The sequence below is a fragment of the Pteropus vampyrus genome, unplaced genomic scaffold (assembly GCF_000151845.1).
Source record: "Pteropus vampyrus isolate Shadow unplaced genomic scaffold, Pvam_2.0 Scaffold15, whole genome shotgun sequence".
NCBI classification, from domain to species: Eukaryota; Metazoa; Chordata; class Mammalia; order Chiroptera; family Pteropodidae; genus Pteropus; species Pteropus vampyrus.
In genome coordinates, this window is record NW_011888796.1 from 3,836,750 (window position 1) to 3,850,613 (window position 13,864).

Below are 13,864 nucleotides of genomic sequence, written 5' to 3' on the forward strand. Positions count from 1 at the left end.
CGGCGATGGCAGCGGCCGAGCAGGGCTGAGCCGGCCGCCCGCCGCAGCGCCCCCGGCGCCTCGGGCCCCAGCCATGGCGAAGCAGTACGATGTGCTGTTCCGGCTGCTGCTGATCGGGGACTCCGGGGTGGGCAAGACTTGCCTGCTGTGCCGCTTCACTGACAACGAGTTCCACTCCTCGCACATCTCCACCATCGGTAAGGGGCGGTGGCCGAGGGGGGCCCCACCCTCCCCGCCGCCACCACCTGCCCGGCGGCCCCTTCCCCTTCCCCACTCAGCCCGAGAGGAACTGTTCGCCTCTCTGGCTCAAGGCGTGGGTGCAGCAGGCCAGGGCAAGGGCATAAATGCCGGGGTGAGGGGCCCCCAGCTGGGGACTTGAGCCTCGGTTTCGGGAAATGAGGGGGTCCCCGCTGCTGTCCGTGACTAGAGTTGGATTTTCCGGCCTCGCGCTGGGGAGCCTTCCCGTCAAAGCCGAGGGAGGTGGGTGTAGGTAGGCCTGAGTACCCTGAGCTGGGACAGCGAGGATCGAGGATCGTAACCACTGAAATGACACCCCCACACTCGCAGGTGGAGAGGGGGAGGGGAAGTAAAGCCTGTGCTCAGGAAGAGGGGTTCAGGATGGGGAGCCAAGTCACTGAGTCACTGGACACCCTCAGTTTAGGGGTGACCCAGTGCGGAGCCTGGAGGGGGAAAAAGGAGGAAGGGAGGGGCCTAAGGGATTGAGTTTCCAGGGCACAGCTGTGAAAGTAAGCCCCAAGGTGGGACACCTGCAGGAGGGCGTAGCTAAGGTGAGACGCCGACGTTCCTGTGAAAAGGGCATTTACTAGCCAGTTCTGGAAGAGCAGTTAGCTGAAGCATCTGTTTTGAAGAAGGCTGAGGAACGTCAAGATTACCTGTCCAAACCAGGGGACAGAAGGCAGGCAAGACCCACCTTAGATTACATCTCTTTGATCTGGCAATGCTGGAGCCTGTGCTTAGAGGGACAAGGCCTGGTGACATTCCAGAGGCCTGTGACGGGATCAATTGTTTTGGGAGGGAGTGGTGGCCTCCCCTTTCAGGGGGCTCCTCCTTTGAGCCGTCTGAGTTGAGGGAATTCCACCCACATCTAACAGCTTCCCCACTGATGCCCAGAGTAGCCTCAACACTGCCCAAGTCCCCCCTGCCATCTGACAAGGCTCCAGCACTCAGTTCCACTTGAAGCTACCGCCCTCCCAACACACTTCTTGCTAAGAGAGAAGAAGGAGCAGATAGAGCCAGGCGGAAATTGGCCTCGTGGTTAAGAGACAGCCTTTGTTGTCAGGCAGACCTGGTGCTGGCGGACCTCACTTGGGGGCAACATAACCTTGAATATCACTTAAGCTTCTGACCTTTAGTGTCTGATCTGTAGAATGGGAATAATAACAGTACCTGTCTACCAAGGTGTTGTGAGGATTAAATTAGATAATGTTTATAAAAGCACTTAGCACAAACTCAGATACACAGTGAAGCTGAATGAATGCTGGTGTCATTACTGTTACCATCACTGAGCTCCTAGGGGCTCATTCTCTCTTTGCTTCACTATCTTCAAGGGACTTAGTAAGGTCAGGGAACAGATGCATTCATCTTTCCCAGGGAAGCTGTAAGGCAGGTTCCTAGAAGGTCCAGGAGCTTGGGCTGGACCACTGTTTGAATGAGAGACATCTCAGAGGGATGGGTAGGGTGCAGAGGCCAAGGGAAGCTGCATGCCTCTTGGGAAGGCTCAGAGGGAAGTGGCGGGGGGGGCATTGGGGAAAGGCCTGGGAGTGAGCAAGGGAGTGGCCGAGGAACCAGATGGAATATGGGGACAGGTTGTAGGTGTGGGGACAAAGGGCAACAGGGTAGCACTTAAGGAAACTTGCAGTGGCTATTTTTGGGACGCACCTGGCACCAGGTGCTACTGAGCTATCACAGAGGACTATGGGCTGCTCGGGGGCCTCTGGCTTTGGCCTGATGCACCCTGGTATCCTGGCCACATTACAAGTACTAGGAATGATCTGAGATTTTTTCCCTGGAGAGCTTTACTCATTCACCTCACTTCAGAAGCTCCTGAGCTCCTGCTCAGCATTGTGGAGGGAGTCAGCCTCCCCTAGGAGAGTGCCCTCTTCTCCACAGACAAATGAGGGAACTGTTGTTTCTGAAATACCAAGATGGCTCTTCCGAGGCTCATGCTTAAGTCCCTTGCCCCCATATTGCTAATTACTAGTCCTCCTTATGCCTCTTCCACCTCATCTTCTTCCATCTTAGACATTTCTTCCTGCAAGACAGGTAAATGTGCAGTTTTCCCTCGCAGGTCACCGGGACTTCCTCAGAATCCCTCTGGGTCCAACCACTTTGGGGACAGAGGTGAATCAGTGAACTGGGTAGAGATGTCTCTGTAGAACCCTACCCCTCCTGTGTCCTCAAGGCCCTTGGTATATTGACCTAAAACCTGAAGACAACCCTCCTAGTTTCTGATGGCAGGACACAGAGGACTATTTAGGAGTTTGGATTCTGTGGAAGAGAAGCTTTACACCAGCCTTTTTAAATCTACCCACTGGGTTCGTTAAATGTGTTCTTGTTGAAAGCTTACCAAGGCATTGTGATTCTACCTAATCTCAGGCGTGTTTTTCAGCATTCACTAAGACTTAGGGAGAGCGGATGGCCAGGAAAAGCCGTTCCCTTTTCTGAATATAGACTGTTTTCCAGAGATGGAAGGGGCAGCCAGGAGACAAATCAAGGAGCCAAGAAAATGGGTACTACCAACTCATATTCATTAATTTATCTAGTCAAAAATAAATAAATAATAAATACATGTGTCTTGTAGGCAGGCTCTGCACTGAGACCTGGAGATTCCAAGAAGAATAATACACGACGTAGTCACTTCTCTCAAGCTGTTCCTTGACTAAGACACATTCTTTTAATATACTAGACAATGATCTAGGCACCTTTCCTGGAGCTTCTTTGGTGAATGGGGAAATGAGGCAACTCACCAAATTGTGCCAAGACAGAATTCAGATTCTTGGATCATGTTGATATCACTTAGGCTGACACTTTGATTTACTGTTTATGCCGCTTCCTTGTCAAAGCCTGTGACATTCCAGAGAAGGGTCTGCCAGGGAGCAGTGAGGAGATCTCGCAGGTGGGCAGGTGGCCCCACAGCTGGATCTGTGACATTGGCATTCTTCTGTGAGCTGTGCTGACCCAGATGTGGTGCAGAGGTGGGCAGCCGGCGCCTTAATGTTCTCTTCTGTTTCCTGGCGAGACGATCATACCTGTTAAACAAATTAATTGGGCATTCACTACAAAGCACCGTGCCAGCCATTTAGAGACATTGCAGTCCACCTTTTCCTGCCCACAGAGCCTGTAATCTAGTCAGGGAGGCAAGACAAACCAAAAGAGCCTAGGCCACAAAGAAAATATATCTGTGAGTACCAGGTAAAATATCTGGTGAACCGCTTTTCAAATCCATTATGATCATGATCACAACTGTCAGCAAGGGTCTTACAGTCATTATTAGCAGCTACATCATCATGTAAGATGTGCATGAGGCAGCCAGTGAGTGGCAAGGGGACCGTGAGTACTATTGCTACAACCGAGTGCTAGAGGAGGCCAGAGAAGGAGAGGGACCCTGCGGACCAGAAGCCACAGGGAAGGCTTGAGGAGGAGGGGAGGCTGAAGCTAGGCCTTGCTGTGTGGGCTGCTTTTCAGTTCCTGTAGGGGAAGAAGCAGATGGAGCAACAGGAGCAGAGACAACAGAGGTGGGAATTCAGTGGGTGTTCATGGGACTCTGGGCAGTCTGGCTGGAACAGAAGCGGGGTTTTAGGAGAAGAGTGAGAACAGTTCTGTTTATTTCTGTCTCCTAAAACTATACTTAAAGTGCCTTGAGGATGCGACCAAATCTTATTCCTCATTGTTTTCATTGTCCTAGTACAGGGCCAGGCACACTCTCCATAAATGTTGAATGAATGAATAAATGAATGAATGAGGTCATTGAGGGCATTGAGGGCCTGGCTGAGGGGGTGGATCTTGAGCCTTCACAATAGTATCAGAAGTTTCTGAGCAGGGGAATGACATTGAAAATGACACTTGGGGTGTTGGCTCAAGAGAGGACTGACTTGCAGCAAAGGCTATGGTAATATCTGGGCATGAAGGGACCTCTCAGCTCCTTCTCTCCTTTCTCCTTCCCACCCTTTCCTGTGGCACCACAAGAGGCTCCACACCACCAGCTGTGCTTATTTCCCACTGACCAACCTGGCAACTTCTGAAAGGGCTTCATGTGACCTGTGCTGCCTGCCCAGGCAGGAGATGAAATGTCCTATCCTACGTGGATGTCTGCACGCAGGGACTTTTGGTGTCCTTTCTGCACGGCAGCCAGGAGTGACATGTAAGCCACTAATGCAGGCTGAAGAAGAGATTGCCCGCAAGTTGATTTTCTCCTGCTCATCCTTGGTCTTCCCTGAGTACACCTGTCCCTGGCCTCTGGACCTTTTGTTTTAAAGACCACCACTCAGCCGCACCCTTCCGGCAGGAGGCTGTGCCTGTGATTTTCCGGTTTGACTGGTTGAACAGCTGTGGCTTCAGGGCCACTTGGCAGTATCACCTTTCTCAGAAGGTTCTGTTTGCACTGAATCTGGCTGCCTGGGGCAAGGACTTTGGGTGACTGAAGGGGAGTGAGAGGGCTGGGGAAGGACCAAGAGGAAAGGGCTGATCCTTGAATCGAGCTGCCTTGCAAACAGCAGGCCAGTACTTGGGCACAGGGCCCTGGGGTCTGTGGGCCCCCGGACCATGAGGCGCTGTGTACGTATGCTGTGTGACACTGCGGGAGGATCTGGACTGGGTCTGTGGCCCAGAACTCAGGCAGCCTGAGACAGGTCTTTTCCCATCCTGTTCTTAAGGCCCCCCCCCAGAAAGGAAGGGAAGGTGAAGCCCCATGAGTAGAATAAAAAGGGAGCAGACCGACAAGCATGAGATTCTCCGTGGCCTCACTGGCTCTGCGACCTTCAGACATTTACTTAACATTTCTGTGCTTAGGTTCCGCAGCTGTAAACTGAAGAAATAGCAGAATCTTTCCTAAAGGTCATTGTGACAATCACAGAGGCTAATGAATACGAAGCACTTGGCAGAGCCCTCAAAAAAAATGGTAGCTGCTATCGTCATCATCATCATCATCATCATCATCAGTAGTAGTAGTGGCAGTAGTAGCGGTAGTAGCAGTAGTAGCAGTAGTATTCCTAGCTCATAAAAAATTATAGAGATTGATAAACTATCCATCACTCATACATTTGGTCATCTTGGCACTGTGTACTGAATACCTACTCTGTGCCAGGTGCTGGGGACAAGGAGCTATACAAGGAGCTGGGGACACAGTAGTGAACAACACAGATGGGAATCAGGACGCCATCTTACCTTCCAGGGGAGCCCAGGAGTAGGCTCTGGGTTTCATTTCCGTTTCTGTGCCAAATGCCCCTTGCCCTGGCAGTCCCAGGGTCTGAGAAGGAAGAGTGAGTTGGTGAGCAGGTGAGGAGCAGTGAAGGAGTGGGGAGAGAGGGGACCGGAGAAGACAGGGTGGCTCTGCCTCATGGCTCAGGTCTCTGCCAGATATCACTCTGCCTCAGGCCCCTGTTCTGCCCATCCTCTTCCCCAAGGACATGATCCCCAATAATGGCTGTGAAACCCACAGAGGATTTTATTTCCACTGCTCTGTGCACCTGTGCCACCTTCACAACTCTGCAGATTCACCCACGATTTTGAGTGTCCTGGTTCCTGCTTAGTCCTTTTCCCCCAACCTCCTCCTCATGCCCCAGACAGCTTGGGGATGAGCTTTATAACGTGAAAGTCAGTATTTGGCCATTACTCTTTTACCCTGATTGCCAACTCTTCTCAGAGTGCCTTCTTCTGTAATCTAATATTTGTGCCTGTTTCCCTGTATAACTGCCAATTTTCTGCACAGGCCTCTGACCTCCCCTTGGCTCTTCTGCCTGGGCAGCATGCTTTGCCAAGGGGACCACAGAGCTTCCTGGATATTTAATTCCTCCCTCTGAGATGGAAAGGACTAATCATCTGCCCTATTTTATAACTGGGAAAACTGAGATCCTGAGATAAGTTGATGACTCACATCTTACATGCAGATGGCCCAAACTTGAACCATCTCCTCTCTTCCAGTTTCTCCAAGCTGGCTTTGGGCATGCCTGTGCTCACTTTGGAAGTTTCTCCCACAGGTTGCCAAGCAGAACCTCTCTCCTGTGAGCTAAAGGGGAGAGGATGCGTGCCTTCCCCACCTCATCTGAGGACTTTGGGATGGAGGGACCGTTGTGCCTCTGCTGCTGGTGGAGTCTGCTTCTTTAACACATCCCTTTGGGTGACAGTCAGGGGGTGTGTTTGAGGAGTCCAGCTGGGGGAACTTTGAAGATGAGATCTGAGTGTTGCCCTCAAATTACTATTTTGATAATACTGAGAGCTCTGTGACCCAGGCACTGTGATCTGTAGAGAGGGCCAACAGTTGGCTTCGAAACGTGGGTCATTCCCTGATCCACAGATTAAAGTTTTCTCTTCCCAGATTAAAGTTTTCTCTCCACTGATCTTTTCTCCTGGCAGATACTGACTTCATTCATTCACTCATTTATCCACTCACTTCCCCACTCATTCATTTTTTCTTTTGTTTATTCAATTTGTTGCATAATGTATAATGAACGTCTACCTTCTGCCAGGCAGTGAGAATGTGAAATGAATAAGATGTTGTTTTGCCCTCTGGGAGCTCACAATGCAGTTGGGGAATCGGGCATCCAAGCAGATAACCGAAATATTATGCGAACGTAGTGTCAAATGCTTCGGAATCACAGAGGAGTGACAAATTCCTCCTGGGGAGATTGGTGAAGCCTTCACAGAGGAAGCAACATTTGAATGAGATCCTGAAGACTAAGTAAGGTTCCCCAGGCGACAATGCTGTTGGAGGAGGCTGTTGGAGGAGGCGTGCTGTGGAAAACACCTCACTATTTGGGGTTGCCACTCTTCTGCCTGGCTGGGCCAGCTGGTACTGGTCCTGGTTAGACCAGCTTAAGTTCATTTTGATCCTTGGTAGGCTGTGTGTGACGGTTGATGCATTTGGAGGCCCTGTCCCCTCTAAGATGTTTGCTCCTGAGGCTCCCAGCCCGTCTCTTCCTCCCAGAATCTGCTGCCTGTGCACTTGGCCCTGCCTGGGAAGAGGCTCAGGAGGGAGGGTGGAAGAGTGAGGAGCCAATGCCCACTGACTACCCAGCAGCAGGCTCAGAGAGGCAAGACCCTGGTCAAGGGACTGCCAGAGGAGTGAGACAGGGTTAGCTGGAGCACACAGCCTGTGTCACAGAGGCCCCATGGAGGTCTGTGCATGGAGTTGTGGGAAGGGCAAGGGGAAGGGAACTAGTGTTTCCTAAGTATTTACTCTGTGAACCTACTATGTGCACAGAAATAGTGTGCTTTACACACGTGAGCATTCAGTGTAGAGCTATCATAAAGTGGGGGTGAGGAGCCCCCAAGTTGGCCATGTTAGTATTTGAGAAATTGTTTGCTACATTCTTCAAATTAGAGCCTGCAAACAAGATTTCATGGACATGTGTTTCATGTACAAGATTTCATGTACATGCGGGCACACGTGTGCACTTGTGAGGATCGGTCCCCATAAGGTCCAAGAAAAGGGAAGGGCATCACTGTGATTTCCTCCTTATAACAGAGGAAGCCATAATGTTGGTCCCTTCCTTTTCTCTTCAAGGGAACTCTGAGTTTGACTGAAATGTATTCCTATCTAAGGGATATTTGCTACTTCCCCTTGCCTGGAGCCTGATCCTTTAGAATCAGTGTTTCCCAACCTTTTGGCCCCAGGGACTGGTGCTCCTATGAGAATCTAATGCTGATGATCTGAGGTGCAGCTGAGGCGGTGATGCTAGCACTGGGGAGCGGCTGCAAATACAGATGAAGCTTCACTCGCTTGCCTGCCACTCACCTTCTGCTATGCGGCCCGGTTCCTAACAGGCCATGACCGGTACCGGTCCGCAACCTGCTTTATCTTCTCTACTCCATCATTCTGCTTTTGCCTCTTAATACTTATCACTCTATGATATGATTATTAGTTTACTTATTTCATAATTGTCTCCCCGACTCAAATAGAATCTTTCTGAAGACAAGGATCCTCTGTGTTATTCACTGCTGTGTCTTCAGGCACCTAGCTGTGTCCTAGGCACATAGTAAGTAGGTACTTAATAACTGTTTGGATGGATGCATGCATTTTCCTAGGGGATTTTTGCTCTTCCCTGAGGGGAGTCGCAAATAGTGTGGTTTCTTGGGACTCTTAAGATCATAAGAGACTCACTATGCTACACACATGTTTGGGACTGAGGAAATGGGGAGAGTCCTGCAAGGGGTGAACTGTTTCCAGTAGCGTGTAGCTCTTCTGCTCAGATACATGTCGTAGTGGAAGCTCAGACATAGGAGGGAGCAAGAAAGTACTCCGTGGTCCCTGTGCGAATGGTCCCTCTTTAATGTATGAAGAAATGAGGGGTTGGTATCTTAGACCAAGGTCAGCATTGCCTGTTGCTCAGGGTCACTGCTGGTGTCAGATGAAGCCCGTCAGCTCAGCCAAGCTGCTGGAGTGACCTTCCGAGACCACCCCACTTCCGGGGGCTCGGGTCGGGAGCTCCCGGGGCCGAGGCACTGGGGACCTGCATTCCCTGCAGTCTCCTAGGAGTCCAGGTTTACTTCCCCGGAGTCTGGGAGACGCTTCTACGTGGTAACAACCCCTGGGTTCCTGGGTTTCCAAAGACAGACCCTTGAAGATTTTATGTGAGGATGGTAGCCTCTAGAGTTGTCCTGGTCCCCGAATCACCACTGTCCTTCCGTGTTGAGGTTGTGTGTGCGCATCTTAAAATAGAAAGGAGGGATAGGGTGTCATTCTGTAATCTCCAGTCTTCTTGTGGGTGGGCATCCACATCAGAGCCTTTGACCCTTGTGCCCTGGAGGTTAAAACATGACCTTGGCATTAGAAGATCAGGATTCTATCTGCCAAAGACCAGGGTCTCCTTTTCATTTCTGCTTCCTGTCGCTCCCAGAGGAAGGTGGGATGAACACTGACTAATGCATTTGCTCAGAGAGCCTGGGTTCACCTTTTCCCCAGGATGAGGCTGGCATGAGGGGCAATCAGTCTACACCTGGGTAAGAGGAGGAAGTCGGTTGGCGTGTGGTCCCAAAGACAGCAAGGCCAAAAGTCCCCAGACAAAAGGAAGGAAGAGGATTTAGCAAGTGGCAGGTTTGGGGCGAAGACACTCTCTGATAGCCCCTCCCCTAACGGGTATAAGGGACATTTGTGTGCCAGGAGCCCTTGTCTTGAATCTTGAGCTTTGCCTCTTAGCTATCCCTTTGTCTTGTTCCCCTCCCTGTTCTTCCCCTCACTTGTCCCCCAGTTGGGGAAAATGGTGTTATGGGTCTCCTGTGCTATTGGTGAGAAAGGGCTTTTGAAATAGGAATTACTCTGATGCCTTGTCTGGTGGCAAAGTCAGGCAGTACCATGTCCCCTGTGGGTCTGCTTTTTCCTACACTTGTTTTGGGGTTGCTCAAGGTGACCTCTTTGGAGGTGATCTCCTGCCACAACCCACGTGAACTCCACACATCCAGTACATGCTGGTTTCCCGTAGGGGAGGAACTAGGAGCCTTCCTGTGACCTGGGTTTGGTAACTGGAGCCAGCATGCCTCCAGGGATTGGGTGTCTGCCTTGAGTTTCAGCTGTATTAAGTTGTTCCTGTTGTGGCGTCTCATTGCTCATAAAAAGGCTCAGGTCACGCTGCTGGTCCCCTGGGCTGTGGTTGATCATAGTGATAACATTTGGCACCCAGGAGAGCCCTGTTTCCACTTGAAGCATGTGGCACTTGGCATGCAGGCAAGCTGGCACCTGACCTTAACCCATGAGGTACTAGCCTACCAACAGGCGCACAGTAGCTTTGCCAGAATTTAGGTTGTAGCTGGGCCATCTGGGCTCCATGGTGGGTGGCGTTTTCTCCTCTTGTTGAAACACTCCAGTTTAGTGCTAGCTCTTTGTCCCCTCTCTGCCCGCTCTCCCCAACATGAGCCCCTCCTACTTCCTAGAGCCCTTGAGAGTCCCCCTGGGCTCCCTAATCTCATCCTTTCCAAGAGAATTAATAGCTTCTTCAGCTACCATTTAATAAAGCTCTCTGTGCCAGGCCTCATGTTATGAGTTTTTTACCTTATCTCATAATCCTTACAAAAATTCTCCGACAATAGGGATTATCACTCCCATTTTACAGGTGAGGAAACTGAGACAGAGAGCTTAAATAGCCTTCCTAAGACCACACAGGTAGTTAGTGCTAAAGGCAGGATTAGAACCAGACTCTGACCCGACAGCTGTGTTCTGAACGACCATGCGGCTGCCGTTTTTCGCACCGCACTGCCTCCATGCTTTCCAGGGCTTTCTTCGAAGGCAGACAGTGATGGTAAGGAGAGTTCTTTCCCCTGGATGTGCCCTGTTTGGTTCTTTGCACAGTCTTTCCAGCACCTCCACGGCTAGACTGGGGAGGCAGTAAGCTCGTCCCTGTTTTAGTGCCCAAGGCGAGATATCTTAGGAGCCAGGATAGGGCCAGTGCTGGTTCCTCTGCCCTGTCCCTCTGACCTGCCCCAGGCCCCCACATATCCAAAGGAGGACCTCACCTATCCTCGCAGTTCTCTGACAGCAGCTGTCACCTGTACTCCAGGCCCCCAACTGTGGCCTGGCAGTTGTTGGGGTTGCTGCTGGAGGAGCAGAGGCCACAGAGCATGAACACAGCAGGAAGAGCCAGAGGCCACCAGTGCCTCAGGACCTGGCACTGTCGCTTAACTAAGAAGTTTTCCTTGCTAGTGTCTGTGAGGTGTCCAGATCCCTGCTCTTGAGCCACGGGCACCCATCCCTCTTAATGCTCTCTGGGGCAGAGGGATGCCACGAATGGAATTGCTATTTTATGCCCAGCACGGTGCCGGTATGAAGGCAGAGATTTTAAAAACAAACAAAAATTCTCATCAAATGTAGAACATATTCTCTGTCCCTTAGGTACTCTATGTCTCTTTGGGGCTAGAAGACAAAATTAGGGACGGCAAGGAGCAGGGCGCACCGTTTTAGAAGTCTTCCTTCCAGCCCATAGTTGAAACGTCTTGCCCCCAGCCTGGGGGAGCCATTAGGCAGCAGTGGACAGTCACAGACTGTGGCTCTCCAGGCATCCTGAGGCACTCTCTAAGAAAAAGGGGTGTGCTAGGAAGATAACCCGTGGGCTGGAAGGTTGGCTCTGGTGTGGACTGGTGGCTGTGCTGGGATCCAGTGCCCTCAGCCACACTCAGGCCAGCATGTGTGCATCTTAGGCATCCCCGCTTCTCTGCACATCTGTCTGCTTTATGTTCCTCTCGTTACCAACTGACCAGTCCCCTCTCCACCATCTGGAGGGAGCGGGTTTGATTGACCTATTGGCCTGGTCACCTTTTGGATCACCAACAAGCCCCTTGTGGGCCTCCTTTAGGTCAGATATCCACCCCTAGTCCAGTCAGGAGCTGCTTCTCTGCAAAGAACACACTGAGCAGAGGCTGTGGGCTGGGCAGTTCCATCTAGAAAAGGACACTGGGTGTGGCAGGCACCGTGATGGACATTTCTGAGGTGCTGGGGAAAAAATGGTGAGCTTTCAGCACCTGTTTGGGAGAGGGCCCCATCTTCCTAACTTTCTCCTCCCAGGACTCCAAGGTCTCCCGGAACCTCTGCTGGAGCTGTGTGGAGGTGGTTTGCTTGTTTCTTCACACCTGAGGATTCCCTGTGTCCGGGAAAGGAAGCAGGCTCTCTTGTAGAAACACCGAGGTAGCACTATCCAGAGCGATGCAGCTGGGCTTAGTGGAATCATGGACTCTCAAGGAGCAAAGGGTTCCCTGAAAATAGGTCATCGTGGTGGGCTTGCCCCACATGCGCCCACTGCCTCACTTCTGTATGCCTTATAACACCAGAACACGTGTGTCGTACTGCCAGCAGAAAAGGCAGTGAGATTGCACAGCCTTAAAGGGTTGGGAAGCCACCGGTTGAGCGAGGAGTATCCTGGCTAGGTTTTAAGAGACTAATTTTCAGTTCCAGCTCAGCCATAGGATGTGGGAACATGAGTAAGTTACTTGGTCTCTCTGTGCCTCATGATGATAATCTCTACTCCTGCCTACTTCATAGGGCTGGCATAAGAACTAGTTGCGGGGCGGCGGGGTGGGGGTTGCTATTTAATTATAAGTATTGTTATAAACCTTGGGTGTGGTTCTGCCTAGAGATGGACTAGACAGTGGTTCTCAAACTTTATGTGCCTCAGATTTAGTAGGGTTGGGTAGGCTGAGAGAATTTGCATTTCTAGCAAGTCCTGGCTGATGCTGAAGCTGCAGGTCCAAGGACCACACTTTGAGAACCATTGTCCTAGAAACTGCTGTGAAAGTGTGATCCAGTGGCCCAGTAGCATCAGCCTCACCTGCCAGCTTAATGCAGCATCTGAGGCTTTATCTACCACCTACTGGGTCAGAATCTGCATCTGAACACTATCATCACGGTGATCTTCAGGCACCTTAAAGTTTGAGGAGCGCTGCCTTAGAGAAGCTAGGATGAGAACACACTGGGGGTGGAGGTAGATGAAGAATCTCTCTTCTTCCTGTAGATTCTGAAAATGCAACAAAGAGGGGCAGATCTCAGGATGTGTACCCAGAGGGGCCGATGAGGACAGCTGAGAGAGGAGACCTGGGAAAGAGAAAAGACTCTTCCTCAGGGAAGATGGAGAAAATAATTCTGAGGAAATGAGGTGGGCCTCAGAGTAAAGGCTTCATCAGGCAGCCTACATTTTGCCCATCAGACAGGAGACAAAGGTATCCCCTTGAATGCCTTCAGCTGTGGGAAGGTGACACTGAAGCCTTCAGCAGGGAGGACAGTGGCCGTGAGGAATGCGAGAATTGAACACACACTGAATAAACAGCTTGCTGAGCAGCTGTGAGGGCCCAGCTGAGGTGACAAAGCATGAGTCTACAGGCGACTAAACAAGGCCAGTGTTTTGACTTTGTTCTGCAGTGTTCAGCAGCGGAAAAACCCAACAGCTACGCAGGGGCACAGGTCACGGCGGGCCAGGGCTTGATTGGCACGGCGGACACAGCGGAAGGTTCAGGGTGTGTGGGAGCACAGTAGAAGGAAGATTCCACTAGAAGATCCTTGGGCTGTAATCTTTTAAAACATGAGAGAGGGGGAGTGAGTGGGAGGGGAAAATCCTTCGGAAGGCATAGACTTTCTCAGTCTTCCTTAGTGCATATGAACAGCCAAAATGGAAGCATTCACTTCTCAGAGATGTTAAAACAAATTTTATGGGTGGTCAGAAGGGCCTGGGTTGCAGGATGGTAGGGTAGGGTGGGGGTGCTGTGAGCCCCCAGAATTCCTCAGCCTGGGTCCTTGGCCACACAACTAAGAAGTGAAGGAAGAGGGGAGAAGGAATCCAAACCCAGAGCTCACTCCGGGATGGTTGCCTATCCTCTCGCCTGTCCCGCCTCTTCTCACAGCCTGCATTCATTAGTTCTCAGGGAGAGTTCCCCTAGAGTCAGGAGTTCCTCGCCAGGCCCAGCCCTTCTCAAGGACCTACAGAGAAACAGGAAACCATGGGTAGTCAAGGCCTCTGTGCCTCGTTAGCACACCACTCTCTTCTCATTCCCCCAAGAAACCGTGCGAGGGGTAGCATGGGTTCTGGCCTCAAACAGGCCTCTGCTACTGGCTGTGCAGAGCTTGGGCTAGTTATCAAACCCCCTGGGCCTTGTTTCCTTCCCACTGAGCTCTGTAAGGGCAGGGATCATATATATGCCTTTGCTACTCTGC

At 51.3% G+C, this 13,864-nt stretch overlaps 1 protein-coding gene across 2 annotated transcripts in view; it reads left to right on the plus strand.

The window, feature by feature from the left end:
* Nucleotides 1-6: 6 nt before the first annotated feature.
* RAB15 (RAB15, member RAS oncogene family) overlaps nt 7-13,864 on the plus strand; it is a 25,774-nt gene continuing 11,916 nt past the window's right edge. For both annotated transcript variants that reach the window (XM_011384371.2, XM_023526999.1), the window contains exon 1: nt 7-197. In XM_011384371.2, coding sequence (XP_011382673.1) covers nt 74-197 — 124 coding nt within the window. In that variant the 5' untranslated portion in view covers nt 7-73. The remainder of the gene's footprint in view (nt 198-13,864) is intronic.